The sequence below is a fragment of the Lissotriton vulgaris genome, chromosome 11 (assembly GCF_964263255.1).
Source record: "Lissotriton vulgaris chromosome 11, aLisVul1.2, whole genome shotgun sequence".
Lineage (NCBI taxonomy): Eukaryota > Metazoa > Chordata > Amphibia > Caudata > Salamandridae > Lissotriton > Lissotriton vulgaris.
Genome location: NC_141699.1, coordinates 723,000,663 through 723,025,035, shown reverse-complemented (window position 1 = coordinate 723,025,035; position 24,373 = coordinate 723,000,663). Strand labels below are relative to the sequence as shown.

The 24,373-nt window shown below is 41.6% G+C and overlaps 1 protein-coding gene across 2 annotated transcripts in view; it reads left to right on the top strand.

Moving 5' to 3' along the window:
- Positions 1-20,597, top strand: part of LOC147683385 (glypican-5-like) — a 1,567,690-nt gene extending 1,547,093 nt beyond the window's left edge. For both annotated transcript variants that reach the window (XM_086943808.1, XM_086943807.1), the window contains one exon: positions 17,942-20,597. In XM_086943808.1, coding sequence (XP_086799934.1) covers positions 17,942-18,144 — 203 coding nt within the window. In that variant the 3' untranslated portion in view covers positions 18,145-20,597. The remainder of the gene's footprint in view (positions 1-17,941) is intronic.
- Positions 20,598-24,373: the final 3,776 nt, after the last annotated feature.

Here is a 24,373-nt window from a genome sequence, read left to right as displayed (position 1 = left end):
TTCCACTCTACAAAACTCTACTACACTGTATGCCACTCTACTAAACTCTACTCCACTCTATCCCCGTACAGTCCACTGTCCAAATTTGTACTCCACTCTATGCCGGTACACTCTATTGTACAAGACTCTCCTCCACGCTACGACAGTTTCCAACAGTGTAAAACACAGCACTCCACTCTACTGTATGAGACGCCACTACAATTTATACCAGTTTCCCCAACTTTATGTTATGCCACTTCAATGTACGTCACTCCACTCTAGGCTAACCCACTGTACCCTACTCCACTGTATGCCGCTCCACTGTACACCACTCTACTCTGCACAGTCCCACTCTAAGCAACTCCACTCTTTTACATCCCATTGTACGGTGTTCCTCTGTATGCTATTCCACTGTACAGCCATCCACTCTGCACCACTACAGTGTACGCAACTCTGTTTCATGCCACTATACTGTATGATGCTCTCCTTCATTTTTATATAAATCCACTCTATAAAAGTTTACCACACTTATTGGCACTTTTCGAAACTCTACTTTATTCCTGTACACTCCATTTTCAAACTGTATACTCCATTCTATGCCCGTACACTCCATTGTACAAAACTCTGCTCCACGCTGTGTAGCTCCACTCTTTAAATGTTTACTACACTTCATGGCGCTGTACTCCACTCTATCCCTGTACACTCCACCACACAACTCTATACTCCACTCTGTGTCTGTACACACCATTGTACAACACTATACTCCACCATACAGCACTTTTCTACACTCTATGACACAGCACTCTACTCTACTGAACGAAACCCCACTCAAATCAGTTTACTCACTACGCTACGCCACTACACTGCACTCCATACCATTCGACTCTACGATAGACAATACACTCTATTATACTTTACGCCACACTATTATATGCCACTCCACTTGACTTTACTTCACTGCACAAGACTTTACCTCACTCTACGCTACTGTACAACAATTCACTGTACGCAGCTCCATTGTTTGACACACTACTGTTCTCTGTGCAACTCCACTCTACAACACTCTACTGTACTGTTTGCCACTCCCCAAGACTTTACTCAAGTCTATACCCCTACACTCTACTGTACAACACTGTACCACACTATATGCCACTGTACAACACTCTACTCCATTCTGTGCTGTCTCTACGATACTCTAGTCCACTATACAGCACTGTATGTAGCTCTTCGTTTGCCATTGCACCCCACTTTACTCCACTCTACTCTGACTCAGTACTGCACTCTACTCCACTGACATCACTCCACTCTACGCCACTTTATCCTTTTGTACTCTACAATACGATATGCCAATCCACTCTATCGCATGCTACAACACTGTAATGTACATCACTCCACTCTACAAAAAACTCTTAGACTGTATGTCACTTTACTCTTCTGTAGTCTACATTACCTTCCAGTACTGAACGACACACCACTACACTCTATTGTACAACACTGTACTCCAATTTATGACACTTTACATGACTGTATGCTATGCCACTTGACTCTACTGCACTACACACCATTATACTCTACAACATGCCACTATACTCTATGACACTTTACTCCACTTTACACTACCCCACTCCAGTGTACTCCGCTTCACTATCCTCCACACTACTACAATTTATCACACTCTACGCCACAGTACCCTACTGTGCTCTATGCCTCTCCACTGTCTGTCACTCTTCTCCACTGTATGCAACCTCACTCTACAACACTGTTCTACACTTTTTTGAATATTTTTGTCCTCTATTGCTATATACTTCCAGTAGCCCTAGCAATCGTAAAACCCTGCATAGTGGTTTAGATGTTAATGTTCTTGTTAAACGCACTGTTACCCAAGGGCGTCCTAGTACTATGATTGATACTGAAGCCATACTACTTAAAGAACTATGGATTCTAAACAGTAGCAATTGTCAACTAAAGAGAGTGAAGGCAACAAATTAGAGAGTTCTACAATTTTGGTGCAAAGAAAGAGAAAAGCAGCCACCCAATCTAGTGCTTTGGAAGTGTGAAACCATCAATCGGTTTACAGACAGGAAAAAGTGCTTGATATTATGTTGGATTTAAACTGGGCCCGACTTGTGATAGGCATGAAAAATTAAACATGCCGCCTTAAACAAAATGCCCTTATACACAGAGAGCTAAGGAAGTCTGCTAAGTGCAGCAGATGCAAAAGTTCTTATAGGCAATTGGAAACTTAATTTAGTTGCCATGTTTTGAATCGTTTTCAACCCAGCCAACAGATACAACGTTGAATTGAGAAACATTTCATTACAGTAATCTAGGTGGCCCAGTATGATGGCCTGGACCACTCTAGCTCACTTTGCTGTTGGTAACAAAGACAGGATTATCACAAAACTGGTAAGAGTGGCATACAGGAACCAGAACCATGGCTGACGCGTTTTAAGAGTAAACTTGTTGTCTATGTGGACGCCAAGGATCCTGACTCACTGCTCTAAGGTGGGAGGGGTGCCAGATATCATCGACCACATGTTAGACAGAAACTTTGTTCTGGGGTTTTGGCAGAATGTCAACATAATCTCAGTTGAATTTGAGCTAATAGTCAGCCAGCAAATTAGACGCTGCCTTCATGCACTCCCGAACCTGGCTGCCACTGAGCTGTGGGTCATGCGCATAACATGAATTTGAAATGACCAAATCAACTGTGCTAAAGGACAAATAAATAGAGATTGAAGAGGGTTGGTCTAAGGGATGGCCCCAGAGCCATGCCTTGCACTAGTTTTACAGCTTTTTTTAGAACGCTTGGCTGGGGGGCTGTAAATATGACTGCAGCCACTTAAAAGCCATACCAGCTGAAAGATTCTTTAACTAACAAACAACCATACCCGTTTTCCACTTTTGGCACATATCCCAATGAACTTGACTGGTTGCCAATATGGTGCCAAAAGGCAAATAAAGCTGAACCATCAGAGTTCCAGATAGCAGGGGACAGAGGGCCAACGGGGAGCCCAAGGCAATAGAACTTGACATTGTGTCAAAATGTTAATCAGTTAAAAGTTCGATAGTATAAGGGAGGGAACAACATGGGCTTCCGATTCCGAACAAGTTTAGAAGCCCAAGTCCCCAGAGTGGTTGGTAAATCTCACCAAGATTATCAGAATTGTTTCCTGAAAGAAACTGAAGCTTGTCACGCGGCTCCTGAGAGTGAACAAAGGACTGAGCAACACATGCAGGGGGCAATGGCGATTTAAAGATGGCAAAGCCCTCTTTGATGCTATTTGAGCCTCAAGAGAGTTTGATTTTGCTTGGCTGATTAGTTGCTTAAAATTGTTAAAAGCCCTCCTCTACTCTAGCTTGTCTAATGGATCATAACACTGCCGCCATTTATGCTCCAAGCATTTGCAAGCTAGTTTTTCTTTTTCTTCAGGAAGGTGTCATACCAGGGGGCAGATGGAGTAGTCCATCTGATAGAGCGAGTAGACAGAGGCGGGGTAGAGTTAAGTACTTTACTGATACACTGGGCAGAGTGTGCAGGCTTCCTCTACTGCATCAAGGGGAGCTTTCAGACTGTCCAAAGATGAAGCCCTAAGGGACATCTCTGGTGGAAGCCTAGACCACTGACGCGAGGAGGTGTGCAAGCCCCACACTCATGCTTTAGCTTGTCCTAAGTTTTATTTTGATCATAAATTCAATTAGCATGTGATTAACACCATCCAGAATGATTGAGAGAGAGATTGGGTGTTGAAAAAACACAAGATGTATTGTGTGGTGCTATCATTATGATGATAAAAAAACATATTTCACTGGGATCTTTGAAATATTCTCCATATTTCACGTGTTCCAAAGAAATATGAGTTTTGAATCCACTGCAAGTTATTCAATTAAGAGTCAGAGTTCCTTTCTTTTTAGTTTACATACCTTGCAATGAAAAGGATTTTTTTATTTACCTATAATGTTTATTGCTATGGACAGGTCCGCACCAAATTAGTTTACGGAGCTTTGCGCGCGGGGGAGGGGGGGGGGGGCGAGATTTAGGCGTCTGGGGGGGGGGGAGTCGTGGGGGGGGGGTTGAGTTTAGGGGGATCGAAAAAATATGTGTTTTTATCACTTCATCTTCCATTGCCAAATCGCTAAATGGATTTACACCAAACTTGGCATGAATGTAAAAAACTACCCAGAAAGTGTGTGTTGTAAACTATGTCGATAGTGTTTGAGATAGGCATTTACAAGATCTCTCCAGTGGACTTTTAAGAGTTAACACTTTTGTATATCTCAGCTGTTTCAGACACACAAATCCTTCACAAAACAAGAATTCAAAAATGAAAGGATGCTAATCGTGTGAGGGCGCCTGTTGTCCCATATGGATTAGCAGTTTGGTACCACTGATCCATGTAACCTGATTGACTGTCAGCAAATCGAACATTTCTATTGTGTATTGCCATGTCAGGATGTGAGGAGGGCCCCTGTGTCCTGAAAAGACGTGAAAAGGCCGTATAAGAAATGCAGTTTGGGTGCACCTTGATCTCCAGGACATAGTGGGGGGGATTCTCAGAGGGGCCTCCCTTGGGGGAACCTGGACACCAACATAGGCAGCAGGGATCTGCAGTATCATGATGGGTACCTCAGACTCTGGGTGACTCTGTAGGTGTCAGGATTAAATTAAACAAAACCCCGGGCAAGATTTAGCAACGCATGCATCACTGATTGAGTATTTGAAATATGGATTCATAAACGAACTCTGGGAGGGAGAGGTATAGGTCATAGAAACGTATCGTTTATAGTTTATAGTTTATGGGACTGAGCCATGAAGCTTGCCCAGGATTGCCATTCCAATTCAAGATCCACAAAACCAATAACATTTATAAAACGAAACACAGACTGATCAAAGGCCGAGCTCTGTGCAGGGGTTGGCTGACTGCAGTAGTTTAGGTGCCGCACTTGGCCGGCCATGTGCAGTGGTGGTTGATTGCTCTTTGCGGGCTGGGCACACCGGCTAGGCGCAGGCCAACCCCTGTGGCCAACCCCTGCTGACCCTGGCCAAAGGTTGTCTGTCCACAGCAGGTTGAGAGTTGGATTCCACACAGTAGGGGTTGGCTGCCTGTAGGAGATGGAGCATAAGGCTTTACCAGAAGTCAGGGACTGAGGCCAACCCTGCTCCACACAGCCGGAGATCCTGCGTAGGCCCTTCATAGTGAGGGCTGGCTGTCCACGGTGGGTTGGGCAAAAGGCGTGACCTTACGCCTGGCCATGCATCCAACCCCACTACACACTGCAGAAGGCAGTGCATAGTATAGCTTGTTTGGCCAGTTACAGCTGAACATGGCTTGCAGCTGACCAGATGCACAAACTCTCTCACTGAGTCTCTCACTTTCAGTCACTCAATGTCTCATTCACTTCCTTTCCCTCAAACCCTCCCTCACAACCTTCTTCAACATCAACCAGTCAGCCCATGCTGTGCTCTGTCAAAGGTTGTGCACAGCGGTGGTTGGCCATCCACAGATAGATGGGTGCAGTGAATGGTCAGAGGCTAGAGACCAACCAAGCTGCTCAGGGTTGAAGGTGGTGCCAGCACGGTTTAGCCATCCATAGTGTATTGTGCCAGGACCTCGGGCAATCCCTCCTGTGCACTGATAAAGGCCATGTACAATGGACGATGGCTACCTGCAGAGTGTTCGACCGTAAGGCCAGATTCCACTGCATTTTGCCCCAGCTGGACAAAACCTGAGACACACATTTTATCACTTAGTCTCTCACTTTCACACTTACTCATTATCTTAGTCACTTCCTCTGGGTCCTCCTTCACATCCTTCATCACTTTCAGACACTCTATGTTACTCTTTTTCTTACTTCCAGTCACCCTCTCACTCACTTCCTACTTCCACACACTCTCTAACTCAATTTCTCAACCATTTTTTTCTTCCACCCCATCTCTTTTATCACTTTCACCCACTCTTACTCGTTCTCATACATATGCAAAACAAACATTATATATTTTTAGCTTTTTGTATTCAATGAAAACTCGATCTAAAAAAAGAAATTATCTTATTTTTTTATGTTTTAGGAAAAACAAAACAAAAATACAACAGGAACAACGGGAAAAACTGGATAAAAAAAGTCCAAAAAAGTAATTTTTGCCTGTGCTCTGGTAGAGGAGCAGTCTAAACACACAGTTGCAAAGCATGATTACATTTCTTCTTGCTCCTCCTGATTGAAAACTTCAAGCAATGTCTGTCCTAAGGGGATGGCCTGATGCAATGCTGAAGATGATGTGCTCACCTCTTCTGCATTTCCCTTCCCATCATTCAACTGCTACCCATGCCAAGCATTGAGCTGACTGTGCATCAGTGGGGTTCTGAAGCTGTATTTCCCTCAGTTGTCCCTGCTTAGATTTTTCCAGTACAGAGTTCAAATCATGTTCTTTGAGGACAATTTTCTTGCCCCGGGAGGAATGGTGGAAAAAGTACAGACATTAGATTCTGGTGGCAACTTGAAATCTTCACTCTGAACATATTCCTGTTCATCTTCTCTTTCTTCTTTTGGATTTCTCTTCTCCTGTTCTTTTTGTCCAGAACCAATCAGAAAAATTGGAAAAGGTTATCTTCTCCAAAAAAGTAAATTACAGTAACAAATGTTTACTGTCGCCTTTGCTGCAAGGCTATTCTGTCGCAAGGCGTGAAATGAACTGTTCCATTAAGCCAATAACTATTTGTGGAATAGTACATTCTCAGTAACCAGTCAAGCCTCTGCAAAGTTACATGAGGATTCATGGGTTCTCCGTGCATCCTGAGAAAGGAGCATTGTTGAATCTGGCACACTCTGGAGTCATAGTACCGCAATCTGTACTGTAAAGTCCAGAAGTCTAAAAACATGTACAAATTGAAATGTAACATTACATCTGTGACTTTTGAGGTGTACTTAGATAACTCCTAATTTGAAACAACATATTAAAGTTCATTTTCATACCAAACACCTTTTTAAAAAAGTTACAGTCTTTGCAGATCTCGTTTTTGATTTGCTGCACTTGAAACAGAAGTCCCACAATCGCACAAGTCATGATCTGGGAAGAAACTTGCAGTCCTGTTTTATTATGTCTATTGGTAAATCTGCAAAGGATCTGTGAATCCTTGTAAGAGAATAAAGGAAGCATCTGATAGGTTACATACTCCACCCTTTCAAAAATCAAGAAACACATAATCCCACCCTTCTTCAGACTCCATTGAGAAAGATACACTGAAAGAAAGCATCAGCTTTTTCTGCCAGTAAAAGGTCCTAATAAGAAATGCAGTAAAATCAGGATAAGCAGGCAGGGTTTCATACTCTAACCGCCCAGCTACTAGATGAAGACCTGGTTGAAATATAAACCACACCAAGTGGAAATGAGCAATTTCCTAAAGACCTTGTGATGTAGAATTTCTTCACTCACCCACAAGGTGAGAAGATGTGAGATACTTGCAACCTACCAGCATCCTGTGCAAAAACGCTCTGTATTTGGGAAACAGTGGTATTTTTTTATTTGGAAAACCAGGGATGATGAACAATCTCTCAGATAGCTGTGCACCCAAATGAGTTTTCTTAGACTGAAATGTAGCAGAGGAGGAAAGAAAAAGGAGAAGAGGAAGGCACAAGAAGGAGAGACTGATCCTAGCTCCCCGACATTTGCAATTTGTTGCACAAAAAAATATACTCATGAAGAAAACAGAAGAGTAATCACTTCACTTTTGCATCATCATCTCAAGAAATATCACAATAAATGATTTGCCTAGCTTAGGGAGTAGATTTGTTACAAAACAATTTTGTGTGTGTGCAAGTGTGTGTTAGTGTCTGGTGTGTGTGTGAGTGGGTGTGTAAGGGGCTGTGTGGGTCTGTGAGTAGGTGTGTGTGAGTGCCTGTGTGGGCCTGTGAGTAGATGTGTGAGTGATTCCCGGGGTCTGTAAGTGAGTGTGTGAGTGGCAGTAGAGTGTGTAAATGGGTGTGAGTGGTTTCTGGGTGTGTGAGTGGCTGTACAGGTGTCTGAGTAGGTGTGTGAATTGTTTTGTGGGTCTCTGAGTAGGTGTGTGAGTGGTATGGGTGCGTAAGTGTGAGTGGCTGTGTGGGTGTGTACGTGGGTGTTTGAGTGTGTGACTGGGTGTGTGAGTGCCTGTGTGGGTGTGTGAGTGGTTTTCTGAGTGGATGTAGTAGTAACTGTATGGGGTGAGAGCTGTATTGATGTGAGACTGGGTGAGTAGTTTTCTGGGTCTCTGACTTAGTGTGTGAGTGCAGGCTTGGGTCTGTAATTGAGATTATGAGTGGTTTCCTGAGTCAATGAGTGGATATATCTGTGACTGCATGGGTGTGTGAGTAGCTGTATGTATGTCTGCCTGGTTGTCTGAGTCTGTATGGGTGTGTGAGTGGTTTTCTGGGTCTCTGAGTGAGTGTGTGAGTGGCTGTATGGGTGTGTGAGTGGTGGGTGTGTAAGTGGGCATGTGAGTGTGTGATGGGCGAGTGTTTGAGCAGGTGTGTAAGTGGCTGTGTGGGTTTCTGAGTGGCTGTATGGGTATGTGAGTGGCTTTGTCAGTGCTTTGCTATTTGGTTGTATAATTGCTGTCTGGGTATGTGAGTGCATGTGTAGGTGGCTGTATGGGTGTGTATCTGGCTGTGTGAAAGGGCATGGGAGTTCCTGTGTGTGTCTGCGAGTGGATCTGTGTGTGGTTCTCTGGGTCTCTGAGTGGATGTATCAGTGACTGTAAGGGTGTGTAAGTGGGTATATGGATGTGTGAGTGGTTGTGTGGGTGTATTTGTATCTGTTGTTTTAATTGGGGTGTGGAACCATGGATCTGCCGTGAATTCATACGGTGGGCCACACTGAGCCCCGCAGTGGTTCCGTGGATCCGCACACACACAAAAAAGAAATTCCCACAATTTCCTCCCTCTGAGGGTTCCCTCACAGATCTCTCCATCAGTCCTATGGGTTCAAGATACACCTATCTTGACCCTCTACTTTATTTGCCCCCAGGAACTGTGCCCCAATTCACAAAATGGGAGCACAACTTTTATATCAGGTTGCAGTCAGCCAATCAAGGCATTGCTTTTGGGGCATGGATGTGCAGATCCTCCGCAGTAGATCCACATCTCTAGATATACACAAATATGTTTTCTTTATTAACTCCAAAACTACTGAACAGATTTATACCAAATAAGAAAAAAACTCTTTCTGGAGCAAGATCTAGCTTTCTGCCAAAATTGATGTTCAGCGTTTTGGGCTGTAATCATGTCTAAAATCCCTATGGGAAATTGAACGAGTAAAATGTGTTTTTCTTGACCCCGCTTGACAAATTACCCTGAAACTTTCCACACAGTAGCTGAATTGACTGGCACAATAGTTTTCAAAATTTCGTCAGGATTTATCAAAACGCCACAAAAGTTATTAGCAAAAATAAAATACTTTTCCTATGGAAATTAGGTCCTAACTATAACTTACACCAGTAGGATATATACATACATACATATCTATATATATGCATACATACATACATACATACATACATACATACATATATATATAAATCATGATAAAAAAATACCATAGCCTAATTCGCACGCTACAAAATAACAACCAAGTTATAATCAGAAATGCAGATATAGAAGGCAATATAGTGATATGGCCAAAATCTGTTTATCTAACGGAAGTGTATAAACATCTCAATGATGATACATGCTACAAGAGGATCAATATACAACATATGAGAGATATAAAGAAAAAAATTCAAGATGAACTAACTAGGTGGAAAAATTAGGGACTATTGACGAAAGATTAACATTTGTTCCTACGCAATAACCATGCCAGTCTTATATTTCATCCCTTACATTCATAAACATTGTTCTGATACTAGGAAGACCAATCATTTCAGCCAGAAATAGTATTTTTGAAAGAACATCTCAATATGTTGACCCTTTTTTTACCAGAATATGTGTTGATTGTTCTTTCGTTTATTCAAGACACTGGCTATTTCTTCAGAAGAATATATGACATACCGTGGTCCAATGAATACTTGCTAATGACATTAGATATCACTGCACTTCATACAAGTATTAAACGTCAAGATGGATTGAGAGCAGTGGAGCACTATTTTAGGAGTAGCCCTCTAAGATTATACAACCATAGTAAGATGTTATTGGCCATGATCACCTGGTGCTTGAATAAAAATTTCTTTCATTTTAATAATTACATTTTTCAATATTTGAGGGGAGTGGCCAGGGGTGCTTGCTTCTACCCCAGTTGTGCATGTTTACACATGAGCTGCTGGGAGGAGCAAGTACTAATGGTGGAAAATCTTGCAGATTGGGAGAACCATGTTGTTTGTTGGCTTTGCTATATATACAATGTGTTTATCATTGGAAAGTGTTGGTAGTGAGCGCTGAAAATGTTGATGAAAAAATCTATGTGAATACAGGGAACTTAGAATTTACGGCACACATCAATATACAAACAATTGATTTTCTAGATGTACAGGTATATATAGAGAACAATGGAATCGAGTCCAAGCTACATAGGAAAACAGCAGCTGGGATTCAATACTCCACACCTCTAGTTCTCATCCTAGACACTTAAAGAATAGCATTCCTTATGGTGAAAGGCTAAGGCTATTTAGGATCTGTAGTCAGGAAAGTGATTTAACCAAATTTCAGAATGAAGCTAAACAAAGATTCTTGAAGTGTGTTTACTCGACTAAGATAATCACTCGAGCTCCCAATAGAGCCAATCATGAAACCAGGGAGACTATCCTATTTAGGGGTATCACAAGTGATAAGAAAAACAATTGAAAATACAACAAAACAAGTGATGAGACCAACATCAGATTAATTACTACATATAACAAACAAGAAAAACAGGTAAGGTCCATACTTAACAAACAATGCCCCATAGTCTTAACTGATCCGTCTGTAGGACCTATACTTCCTCAGAAGCCTATTATTACATCTCGATGAGCACCATCTATTAGCAGTGCTTTGGTCAAGAGCAGTCCTGAATGAACACAAACCAGTCATTGGCTCACATCAAGAAATGTATTTTTAAATGTAGTTCATGTAGGGCATGCCGATTTGGGGTTAATACATTACGGCATTCAGTGAAAGACCAGTGAACTTAGATGAGCTATTTACATGTAAAACTGAATTTGCAGTTTACATTTTAGAATGTACCTGTAAACTACAATATATTGAGAGCACCAAACTACAGGTCCACGTAAGCATTCTCCAGCATTTCAGAGCCAATGTAATTTCAGATTCCTCTTACCCTGTTGCTCATTATTTAAAACAGCACCACAACACCAATCTTATTTGTTTTAAATATTTTGTCATAGATGCAATACCAAACGTGAGGAGGGGGAAATCAAGAAATATTGCTTAGACAATTAGAAACCCGATACATATTAGATCTAGATACCAATCCCCTAATAGTCTAAATATTGTTGAAGACCTACATAATTTCTTGTACTCACGGGTCGAATTCAGTTTGGTACTGCAATAAGACAGCAACTTAGTATTGGTGTGTAACATGAGATGAACAGATTTGCAAATTCCAATTACACTATATATAAAGTATGCTGCTAGTACATTTTGCATAAACTTTTTAAGCACTTTTTTAGAGACAATATTGGTAGAAACATATCTATTTGTTCAAATTAGAAGCACATGAAATATATATAGTTGTCGTTGCACAATGGAAACATCATAACATGTTTTCTGTTGATTATACAATAATTGTGGGGTACTTTACATTTTCATGAATACTACACAGCATGCCATCCGCTCCCTAAATGAAGCCATACGCGTTTCGAGCATGCACATTGCTCTTGTTCACGGGCTGCCAAAACACGAAGAAAGCGGACTGTTAGGAACAGCTGACTTATTGCAATAACAGGTCCCGCCCACATGGGTGTTGGCATTCTGGTCCTGTTAGTCCGTGATGTAGCCAAACAGATCATAAACTGTTCCTTGAATAATTAACGCCCATGTGGGCGGGACCTGGTATTGAAATAAATCAGCCAACTCAACATTAAATGTTTAAGGGTCAGACCACTGCCACAGGTTTGATTAGTAGGCTTCAGTGCAATCTCAGAGTCGAACACCTGCAGCATTAGCAGAGGGATGATCATGCAAAAACAGTCATTTTTTTACTATATATGTAAGGAAATACCTCCATCTATGCTTAATAACACTTGAGAAAGACTGGTTGAAATGCATCGGTGGTGTTGCTATTGCGCACAAAAAAAAGACAGGTGCTGCGATTCCTTGTAGATAAGATACGGGGGAAACACGGTCTGTTTGCCACGTCTGCACCAACTAGGAGGCGCAACACCAACAAAGACTGCATTGCTTTTTGGGGATACATATGTGTATGTGTATATATATATATATTTAACATGACAAGAGTGATTTAATATGTGAGGTCATAGCAGTGCATGGCAGATACCAATTATAGTTAGCTCAGTAAACTATAACTGGTGAATTTCATAGTGGTTTTGTTGTTTAAACATACGTTTTTACCTTACTTCAACAGCTAACTAAAGCATCACTTTAAGGGATTTTTTACTCCTGAAACGCGTCTGGCGTATCAACATACTGATGCATGTTCAAAGACAAGGTATCTGCTGGCAAGCTGTTAATAAAATGAGAGAGCCTTACAAATTTCTTCGTGGCTTCGCCTCTTTGGGGTTTCTGTTGACTGGTTTTATTTCAACTTGACCCGCCATGAGAAGAAACTCACCCGCGGCTGCGGGGTCCGTGACGGCACCAAGCTGGTGCTGCATCATACGGGAAGAAAGCGAGCTGGCGCCATTACAGGGCGGTGCCAACTCGTGGCTCCGATTGGCATCTACAAAGCAGGGCAGGTCCCCACTTGGACAATTGCATCAACCCACTTGGATAACACTTTTTTAACTTTGACTGGGATAGCGCACCCATTGAGGATTATGAAGTGCGCACTACAACATCCAGAAGGATGGCCACGCCCACTGGGACAGTATTGTGTATTTGAACTGTGCGCCCAGAACAGTGCTTTCATTTGGTCATTAACACGCCACTGAAGAAGGGATTTTTTTACTCCTGAAACGCGTCTGGCGTATCAACATACTGATGCATGTTCCAAGACAAATTCTCTGCTGGCAAGCTGTTAATAAAACGAGTGAGCCTTACAAATTTCTTTCTTATATATATATTAGGCTTGTAGGGATGTGTCCAAAGCGTGAGCAGCACTCGACAGCAAGTCGCCTTTTCCCATCGGCTTTAATTGGTATAGGCGTGAGCAGTCAGAGAAAATTGGAAGCACCTGACTTGTGCCGACGCGTTTCATGAATCTACTTCTTCTTGGGCGTTTATAGTCAGGAAGGTGCATTATGGGCCTTGGAGTTCCATCGTTCTCATATCACGTTCCCAAATGGGCTATTTCATTATTTTACGTGTGACCTTAGTAATTCCAAAGTCCAATGTAAGTCCTGGATGGATGCAGCTTAAAATTCAATGCTTCAAGTAGGCGCCACATGAGCCCCTCCGATGGCTCATCCCCTACATCCATGCTTGCTGTCCACAATATAAGCTTTTCATTCCTAGAAGCTCCAAGGCTATATATATTAGTGCCTCTCTTCTATTCTAGTAGAAGGGACACAATAGCACCGACCCTCTCTGTCCACACATCATTGACATGTTTTGTGCAAGTTTATACTTCCAGGCCCAGATTTACTAAAGAAACGCGCAACACAATGCAGCAAGTCAACTTGCTGCACTGCATGACAGGGAGACAGCAGGAGAGGGCAGGAATGCACCATATTTATGGACATATGGTGCATTCCTGCGCTCACGCATTTATGACTGCCAAGCACCAATGCAAGCACTCTTGTGCCATAGTGCAAGAGTGATTGTGTTCTACCATGTTAAACATCTAAATAAATAAGGATGATCCTGACTTGTTATAGACCCACCGATGCGGTAAAACATTGATACAACTGTTGCCGTGCTTTGGTGACTCCTCCGCTGAGGCGGAAGAGCATCGCCCCAAAAAGGAGTAGTGGGCAGAATGACGTGCGTGTGGCACTTTGGCCGGCCGTTCGTGCTTGCCAATCAGTCACGCTCACTTAGCATGATCTCCACCCAGGCTGCATTGCATCCTGGATGGAGAACATGTCCAGGTCCCCAAACCCCGACTGAGCACCGAATTACGGCGCTCAGACAAATCACAATGCTGCATTGCAGCGTTGTGTTTGGCTCAGTGGAGCCTGACTGCTTCCTGTTCAGCCGACTGAGGGATTTTTCTGTTTTTTTACTCTACCTTACCCCCTCACCTCATTCCTATGGGTCTGGAGGCCCATAGGAATGAATGGCAAATACCGAATCGGTAATTACCGATTTGGCATTTGCCATTCATTCCTGAGGAAATGGGGGAAACATTCAAGGGTGCCAGGGTGTCACTTTGACACCCTGTTGCACCCCTGAATCGTGCTTGTGTGCAGATGTGGCACACATGTATGTCTGCCACATGGCACAGTTGAAAATGCACAGATTTGCATTTTCAAAGGTATTCGTTATTTACCACCAACTTATAGTTGGTGGTAAATAACGAATCCTAAAATGGGAAAAACACTCATTTGAGTGCTACCTACATTGCAAATTCGGTAATTTACCGATTCGTATTTACCGATTCCTTAAATTACCGAATCGGTAAGTTACCGAATTTGCAATTTAGGCCACCTACATCTCAGTAGCCTAATACTGGTCGGTAACGGCCAAAATTAGGTAACTTCGGACGTTACCGACCGGTATTGGGCGACCTACATCTGGCCCCAAATGATTTATCATATCCCGCTTACTGACACTGGGAAAGTCTTTAAAGAATATCTGGGCTGGCTGGCATTTTCGACCACAGGGTTCTCATTTCTAATACATTTTCTGCTACTTTGTGGTCCCTTTGCTGATGTTACATGTCTAAATGGGATGTACATGTGCACTCGAATTGTGAATGCACTTCTCACACTTGCTTCCAGGTACGTCTCTTCTCTCCTACTGTTTCTTATTTGTCATTCCCGCAGGCTAAGATTGCAGTGCATCTGTTCGGCCTCCGATTTAATCTGGATCACTTTTCTATCACTTCCTACTTGCAGTTTGAAAGATTAAAATTTACCCAGGCCTCCCTCTGCTCACGTCCACACCGCTTGTAGTTGCTTTAATTCTCCAACTTTCGGCTATTTTATAAACACTTCACTCTGCTTAGCATTCACTGGCAGACGGCATATAACTCAATAAGGAAACGTTGGGGGAGACATCCAGTTTTAATAAAAGCAATAGCAGGGGCTAGGAGTCCCTTAATTGTAAATAATGGGAAGAGAATGAAATAAACAATCACACTCCACTGAAATACAGCGAGATGTGTGTAAGGCTTCCTCTCTTAGAGTTAACTTGAATCCTTTGAGGAAAGTGAATCGTTGTGGGCAGGGCACAAGTCGTAAAAAAAGAAGTGGGGGGACGCTGTCATCGGAAGTGACGTCACAACAGGAAGTCACGTCACGAAAGGCGCCGAGCTCCTCGTCCCAGAGAGGCCAATGAGTGAAGTCCAGCTGTTTGGCAGGGGGGACAGCGTCCCCCCGGTAAAATAAGTGGGGGGACGCCGTCCACCTGCGTGGTACCCCAACTCGAGCCCTGGTTGTGGGGGCAGCCATTTCACTTTTACTTCATTATCAGTGTCGACAACAGTAGCCACAGGTGATTGAACACTCCCATCCCCTACATCAGTCTCGAACAGTATCTCGAGCAGAGGTCTTCAGATTGGGAGGGGGGCTGTGGGGGAGGGGGGGCTTCAAGTGATACCAGGCGGGGAGCTAGGATCTGGCCAAAAGAAGCATTATGCTGATAAGAGTGCTTTGTTTTCATTGGAAAAAAATTAACGGCAGTAAGTGGCTCTGTAATGAGCAATCACTAACATCTTTTGTCATTCATATCCTAGCTTGGAGAAGGTGTCAAAAGGAAAAGGGGCTCCAAATATTCTTCAAAGCCCCCGCCCCTAAGTCTAATAATTACATTGTGGATACTTCTACACCTTAGTAAGACCTGCCTGACCAGAATAGTATGTTTGGCAATCATGTATATGATCGCATTTTTAAAACGCTAACAGGACTTAATTGCAATGTTTAAATAAAGTCTAGGCACAGTTAAATATTGGCAGTTTAATATAATAATTGTGAAAAATTATGAGGGGGTGCCCGATTATAATTTTTTTCCACATGGAGAGCGGGCACAGCATTAAAACGTTTGAAGACCACTGATCTAGTGTGTATATCCAGATGCCCTGATTCAATGTTGCAGCTACAGAACATAACGTTTTTGTGTATATGATTTTATTGTGCTTTGATTTTTGAATTTTGCTTTTGATCTGCATGCATTCATAAATGTTCAGATATTATTAAAGTGGTGTGCCTATATAAAAACTGATAACCTTGGCAGACTTTCTTATCTATTTTTACAGCAGTGCTACATGTGTTATACTGCACCTCAACTTGATCTTACAAAGCTTTCTTGAAGTCAGTGCTTAATTTGCATAACATTAAGTGCCAGGGCCAAGGTATCTCTCAAGGGGCAACTGCAGTTGGTTACACTTACATGGCAGTTTAAACTTCATGTTTAAGTCCGAGTTTTATGATTTTTTTAAAAGGTAAATTAAACAATTAAATGCTCCACTAATCAACTTTGTTTATAGGTTACCCACACAGTGCCACCATGTGGTGGATTTTCTTCAGTAGGTGCTGGTGTTTACAAATAAGTGTCAGTGCAAAGCACCAGAAGTGTCAGTGCAAAGCACCAGAAAACACCGGCACAAATTAAGCACTGCTTTAAATTGAGTCTTGATTTCTTGTCTACTGCTACCTAACACCAGAAGGCAGCTTGAGAAGCCAGCTTTCTATCATTAACCAAATACCCAGTGACCTGGTTAGTGCTGAAGACCAGCATTCTTACTTTTGATATTGCTTGCTTTTCCTCAAGACCACTAGGATAGGGGAAATGCCTCAGAGCTACGAACATAGGGTTCATTTTTTGCAGTCACTTACATTTTTCCTTTTTTATTTCCTCTATGACTCTTCTACTGACCTCCACTGACTCAATGTACACAAGAGTTAACCCAACCTCTCACTGCATGCTGTATTATTGTGGAGAAAACTTGAGTACTGTAACAACCTCCATGTCAGCCCCCCCCCCCTAAACTTATATCGCATTGAAATGTTCCAAAGTCTCTCAAGTCTCCCAATAATAGCTCCCACTACTGCTTTCTCGCTGCAGGGCAGCTGATTCTCTTTGTACAATAGTACCTTCCCAGGTTCCTCTTTTTGGTATTCTAGGCACTTCATAGCCTACCACTTCTGCCTTGAAATGTAGGTACTTTGACATCTGTGCTCTGTTGGACTGGAAAACTCTCCCACTAAACCTTCAAATACTAACTCTTATATCAGCAAGACAGCCAAAGCATCAGTTCCATACAGAACTCACTTTTATATAGCTATCTGTTATCTATGGTTCATAGATTGCCATCCGTGGATAGCTAACATTTGACCACCTTGGTGAGTGCATCTTTGTGAGTGTGAGTGTGAGTGCTCTCCTTTAGACTTAGCTATTGCGTTCGTAATCTCTTGGACATTTGTTGTTGTTCCACTGAGATGTGTTGCTTCTTACATTCACCTTACAACATCACTTATGTCTTTTCATTGGTTCATTCAAATACAAGAAGGATGTTGTGCTATTAAACCACCTTACACTTTCATGGTTGTTCCTAGCCTCGGTTGTACAACGTTGAGTCGGGGGTTCAAGCAAGAGGCTGTTACTGTGGCCTCAACTCTTTTATACCACTGACAAAATGGACCTCAAAAAGATTATTAGCAAAATTCTAAATGAACAACTCTCAAGTAAAAATGAATAACCATCTGTATCATCTTATTTTCAGATTCAAAAACAGGAAGAAAAGCACATGAAGATGTCTTTAATGAAGAAGTACCAATTTTGAACAAGGCAGACAACCCTACACGAAACACTACCACAAAATCCACTTCAAAGCACAAGATTCCTGGAAATAACAGCAACCCAGTTTCAAGTTCTTCTGTTTTCATGATTACAGTGTTAGTGTGCTTCTTCCAATATTTGGGATAGCTCTATTGCGTAGGAACAACTTTACGAAAAGTTATATTCCCAGACTTTTACTTGCAGCCTTACAAACACAATGTCAACTACTTTGCTCAATTTTTCAAGATATTTTTGGTTACTTGCTAAAAAGAAGAGTGATCTGCAATTGTTTTATAATTCACAATTTAATGTAGATTGAGGAGTATCCCTTGATGATGTTTTTTTTTATCTGATGAAGATATGAAGAGGGTAAGCTAATAAATTCAGTGACTGTGGTATACAGAGTGACTTATGTGACAACTGACATTACTGGATCATGATCACATCCGCCTGATTGCTGCCATTTGCAAGAACATATGCTGAAAGTTAGGGAAAGCAAGACTTTCTTTGAAGGTTATGAAGCAAAGTGGCCCTGGCTAGACCAAGACCAAGATGTATGTCATGTTCATATAAAGAATTAAAAATGAAATCGAGGCTTGCAAATGGCTTCTAGATATCTCATTGCATTATGTAATGGCCAAATATTGAGTGCGTGCACTCAAGGTAGATAAGACGTCTTTGTATATAATTTGCCCAAAAAAGGCTTAGTAGAGCTACACTAAACACCTCGGTGACACTTATAACCTGGAAAACCAGAGAAGGCTTCCCTACGTTGTGGGAGTTAAGGCAGTGTCCGGTGCTGCTTTGCACACAGCAGTTGGACCTAAAAACTTAATGGAAAACTTAGCCGAGTCCACAATAAGCTACACAACGCGAAAGTCTCATAGAGACAGATGGACCTTTGAACTCTGGGTTTTGGGGCAGGCTTCAAACGCTGAATGTTTGACACAGATGGAAGAAAAAATGTCCGAGCCTGATTCTGAAGAATTCCACTACTTCTGTACCAGAGAAAAAGCTTTCTTTTGGGGAATAGGGGTTCAGTTGATAATGAGTATGTATTTTTAAGGCATAAGCAAGACTTCAAAACTAGTTGGATATTTCACTGGGTGCACAAATGGCCCATCTGCTTTTCTGCTACTGAAGTTCTGAAATTGATCCTCAAGAAAGAACTTTTGGGGTTTGTTGCCTTTTTGGTGCCCCAAGGGGAGATCTGCACTCAGGACCCCAGAACTGGGAGTACATCACTCCCTCCATTTGTATATTGTGGTGGAAAAGATGGCAGAGGCGTTAAAGCATGGTTATGCGTGTATTATTTCATGCTTTCTTTAAATTTAGTAATCCACTTTAATAAAATAATGAACTTTTACCCAACAACCTAACTTCTATCAGGCAGCAACAGCAGCAGAGACCTTGTGGTTGGTGGTACAGTAACTCATTCACTTTTTTAGGGATTAGACAGCTGTTCATCGGTCATCCCAAGAGACAACGCTGCTGTACCAAAACACAACACTAATAGATGTTTTATGGTATTTTGTGCCAAAATCATGGGAAATTCAAACGTTGCTGGGGGTGAAAAAAAGAAGAACCAGGTGCAGACCAGACATAACTGTGTTGCGGACTCGAAGGTCTACCCTGAGGCTGAAAATGGCATTCAGCTCCCACACCAAGCAATAGAACACTGAAGTGGTGAGACTTTATTTTCAACCAGATGCTACTGCAGAGGAAGGTTGTACGACGGTACAACGCCGGTAAATACATGGCATGCCTTTGACACGCATTTTTTGGCACACATGTTTTTACAGTGAATATGCCTTTACAAATCATGCTAATACCACACATTGTTTTTAGATTTAAAAACAATGTATTTGTGGGGGGAGATCCCCCACCCCCAACCTACCTTAAATGGATGGTATTGGCATGCGTTGTAAATGCACATTCACTGTAAAAATATGCGTGCTAAAAAATGCGTGGTAAAGGCACAATGAGGTAAAAATCTCATTGTAAAGGCTGTTTCCCCAGAGGAGTTGAGTGAGTCTAGAGAAAAAACCAACTTACACCACACTTTATAGGCGTTTGTGCGATGACATTAGTATCATCGAGCACTTTTAGCATTTTTTATGTAAAATAGTTTTTTTTAAGTTCTTTTATTGAATTCGCTGGGGGCACATGGACTCAGATGTGATATATCGTCAAGTGTCTTCACTTTGCATTGATTCCGATGAGATACGGCGAAAACTTGTGCTGATCTTAGGGAACTAAGAGGGAAATGTAAGAGTACAGCGCGCCCCTAAGTTATAGCTTCCTCTACGGAGTCTTTCTTACTTTATAGACTAACAATTTGATTGATTGTGAGAGAATGGAATAAAAATTGAAACAATGTTGAAATTTGTATCCAACTGAATACAGTGATGCATGAATTATAATCAGGGAGTGGTGATGCCTGTAAAAGCTGGAGATGAAGAAAGTGGTTTACAAATCCTTATTCATTTGCCAAGGCGGGGATTCGGATTCCTACATTCAACTATGGTTTTGTGGACGATACGGGCATTAAACTTACTTGCTATGTGAAGAATTAAAGTACACTCATGGCAAATCTAAAAGTGATGTCTTGTCTGTTTTTATTTCTGTATTTTAATACAATGTGTTCAAATATCTGCAGAGGTTCAGAGCAGTGGATGAAACAGTGTGTAGTAGATTCTAATGTGGAAGCTATTTGGTGAGAGAGAATGCATGGTTGTGTCTATGTGTCTCTGTTCCTCTAAAAGGCTTGTGGAGTTTGACTGCAGTACTCAAGTCCATAAGATTGTATTCACAATGCTATAAGATGTTTCGGATATCATCTATCTAAGAGTCAATATTTGACACGGTAGAATGAGACGTTTCGTATACAGTTTCTAATGGGGAAGCAAAACTCTTAAAGGAGACAGATATGATAGTTGCTTGTTAACACAGTGGCGGCTGGTGACATTTGAAAGTAGTGGTACATAAAAAGTTGGGTATGACTTATGTAGTGAGCGAAGCGAGCAAGCTTAATGGACAAGCATGGATGCAGGGTGGGTCCTCCTACCAAGAAAAATTATTGACATATGGTGTATTTGAAAGCAAATTAATTTAGTAAGAATGCAAGGTTTATAAAGTAGTGGGAACGTATGAATTCAAATTAAATTTGTAGATTTATATAGTGCAGCTTATCACCTGTGAGGGTATCCATGCGCTGTCCATGGGCATTGGGAGATTAAGTGATTTGTCCAGAATCACAGGATGTTGACCCGAAGCCAAGACTCGAACCCAGATCCCTAGTCAGTAGCTCTGACCACTGCACTGCATCCTCTCCCGTATCATAGTCTTGAAACATTAAACAAATAAAAAATTACCCCATCTCTTACTACATTGATATATTCAGCAGTTACTGTAATGTGCAAATTGTACAGCGTGACAACTTCAGGCCCTTTAACGTGTGTGCTTGCCAAGTGTTTTGGACTGCATGCAGCATCAACTTTGGAAGGAAATGCTGTAACTAGGCTTTGGGAAGCACTCACAGCTGCTGGTTGCAATCAGTCATATAGAAATATGTGCAGACAGATCTTTAAATGGGATAAATAAAGTGGGGGCTCTCTTAAAGAGAACATGTAAAATAAATGTCTGGGATTCCCAAAGTGTGCTGCCCGACTGGTATTTTGGCTTCTCTCTGAGATGTTATTGCATCCAGATATATTACACAACAACTGATATACACCTAAAACATGAAAGTACAATTGGCATTGTCAACGAGTATTAGCTGTTTAGGTTAATGAGTAACAGCAATGATTTGTTTCAAATAATTAACATTGGAAAATTTCCAATTCTGAAATTGTGAGATTGTGAAACAAGTTTTATTGAGGCCTGTAGAAGGAGTATTGGCCTTCAGTTATATGTGCTTTATGTGAGCTATGAATGCCCTTTTTATCGCAGATCACATCCACCTGCACATTTTCAACCTCCTCTCTATCCTCTTCAGCACCCTCTTTTCACTCTTCCACGAATGCACTTCCTTGCATCACCATCATTTCACAACCCACAAACATACACTGCACATTTAAGCACTTTATTTACTCTTGCCTTGTAAATATTTTGACTTCTGTGTACCCCTTACAATTGCTCACATGAACATTGTTTTGTGTGCGTTGCAGAGACGCCATTCCACTGACCGGCACTTTGCTTACAGCTCTCAATCGAAGTCCCTCATAAACACATGGCACAACTTAAAGTATGCACTATGCAAGTATAAGATGCACAAAAAAAATACAGAAACATAATATAATGAAATGGCTAACTCTCTTGAGGAATGCAAAATTAAGAAAACATGTGAAATAAGAGAGGGACTAAATCACAGGCATGGATTACCTTAATGTTTTTAACATTCATTGTTCGTAAAATCAATCAATGTTTTGGCAATAATGTGAAGGGCATGAAGACAGGGCCAGTTTTAATGTCAGATAGCAGATAACTGTCTACTATAAGCTAATATTTCTCGCTTTGCATTTGACTCAAATATTTGAAACAACTTCGCAAGGGACCAAGAACCCTGTTTGTCTTTTGGTTTCATTTTGCTAGTGGACAAATGCAGCAGCTCTACTTCTAAAGGGACCAGCAACCTGCACCAGGGTCTGGAGTGTCACAATGGGGGACGTTATCGAGACGCGGGTCTCAGCACAATATACATAACGCAAGATTAACATTCTAACATTTACCATTACCAAAGACAAGGCACCAAATCACATCTACTTTCATCCTCTCTGATTTGTGACTAATGGGAAAGTATGGGATCCATGCCTGTGAATGCCATACGTCTGGAATCAAGCAGGAATGAAGTCTGAAATGCCTGAAACCGTGACACTGATAGCGTCACTGGCCTACAGTGCATATGACCATAGACCACTATGGAAAATCAAGGGTTTTTGAAAGGTATTCCCTGTGTCGTGCGTCACAGTGCAGAAAGTTGATTTACTGCCTGGCTTCCATCTCCTGCTTCAGACCGAGGCTGGGCAGGCAACCTGGAACATACAGCCCAGACTTAAATACATTGATTTGTATACAGATACAATCGTATCTCTAAATAAATCAACCTATTTAAGTTTTTTAATATGAATATGTAGGTATTTTAGAGGGGCACAGCCCCAGAGCATGGAGAAACAGCCCCTGAATATACATGTTTATATTTGCTTATGTTTCATTTCCAAGAGACAGTTACACATCGGGTTCCTAAACGAGGCTGGTTTTGACCAAAGAAGGCTCTGTCCTTCCCACAAATAAATCATTAAAAACAGGTTTGTACCTTCAAAAGTATAGGTCACTCCCTTGAGGATAACTCCAAAGTAGACATTTATTAGCAAAAAAGAAACCTATGCATTTCAGCCTGATATGGTTTTCTTCACAGTAAGATGCCATATTTTTTGATATCATAAGAACACACTGTCATGCGATTATCGTCCATGAGCATTAATCTACAAGAAATATTTAATGCAGTTTGCCAACACCAGCAGGATTCTTTTACTGCACTGCTCATCTAAATAATATATAATTTTGTTCAATCAATGCTTATATACTATAGTATTGTAATTTAGTACCACACCTCAATAATATTCAAAGAATTAAATACTTCAGTTAATTCCTATTTCAGTGCATCCAACGGATCTTATCCTGATAAAGCCATTGCTATTATCCACATATATATTTATATTCAAACTGTAATAGTGATTTTTCAAACACTGCATTTGTTTTATCATCTCTAAAAATTGAAAACTACCCAATGCGACTGTGCAACTTAATACTATGGTCGCTTGAATCCCATCTATAGTTTGATTCCATTTGTTCATGATCGATTATTCATGATAGTCTGATCCAGTGGGCTCAAACTATGTTTGTCTGCACTGTGAATGGGGCATTTAAGGTGATTATTTTAACAAATACTTTTAAAATGAAAGGATGTGTTTAATCTGAGCATAAAGGGAAAACTCTTACTGCATTTTTGTTTTCATCTGGTGCCCTCAGTCTGCCACTTTTTCCGTTTGTGCAGAGGGGCTTCCGGACACTCCCCCCTCTTCCTCAGGTGTTCCGGTGGGAGGAGCATAGTGCACTGATCTCTTCCAGCCAGCAATACATTTCACATGCTGAGTCATACGCTCGCAGCGGGCACGCCGCTGGCGCACCAAAGGCAAGCCCGTCTGCGCCCGTCCATGTCCTGAACGCGGCCAGGGACAGAAATGCTGCCAGTAATCCAAATTACTGATGTTCTAGAGATGAATTATGGTCGCTTAATGTGCAAGTTAGTGACTGTCATCATCACCTGCATGCAGATAAAATACTAGGCCCAGCCACATGCTTAAAATGCCGCTAT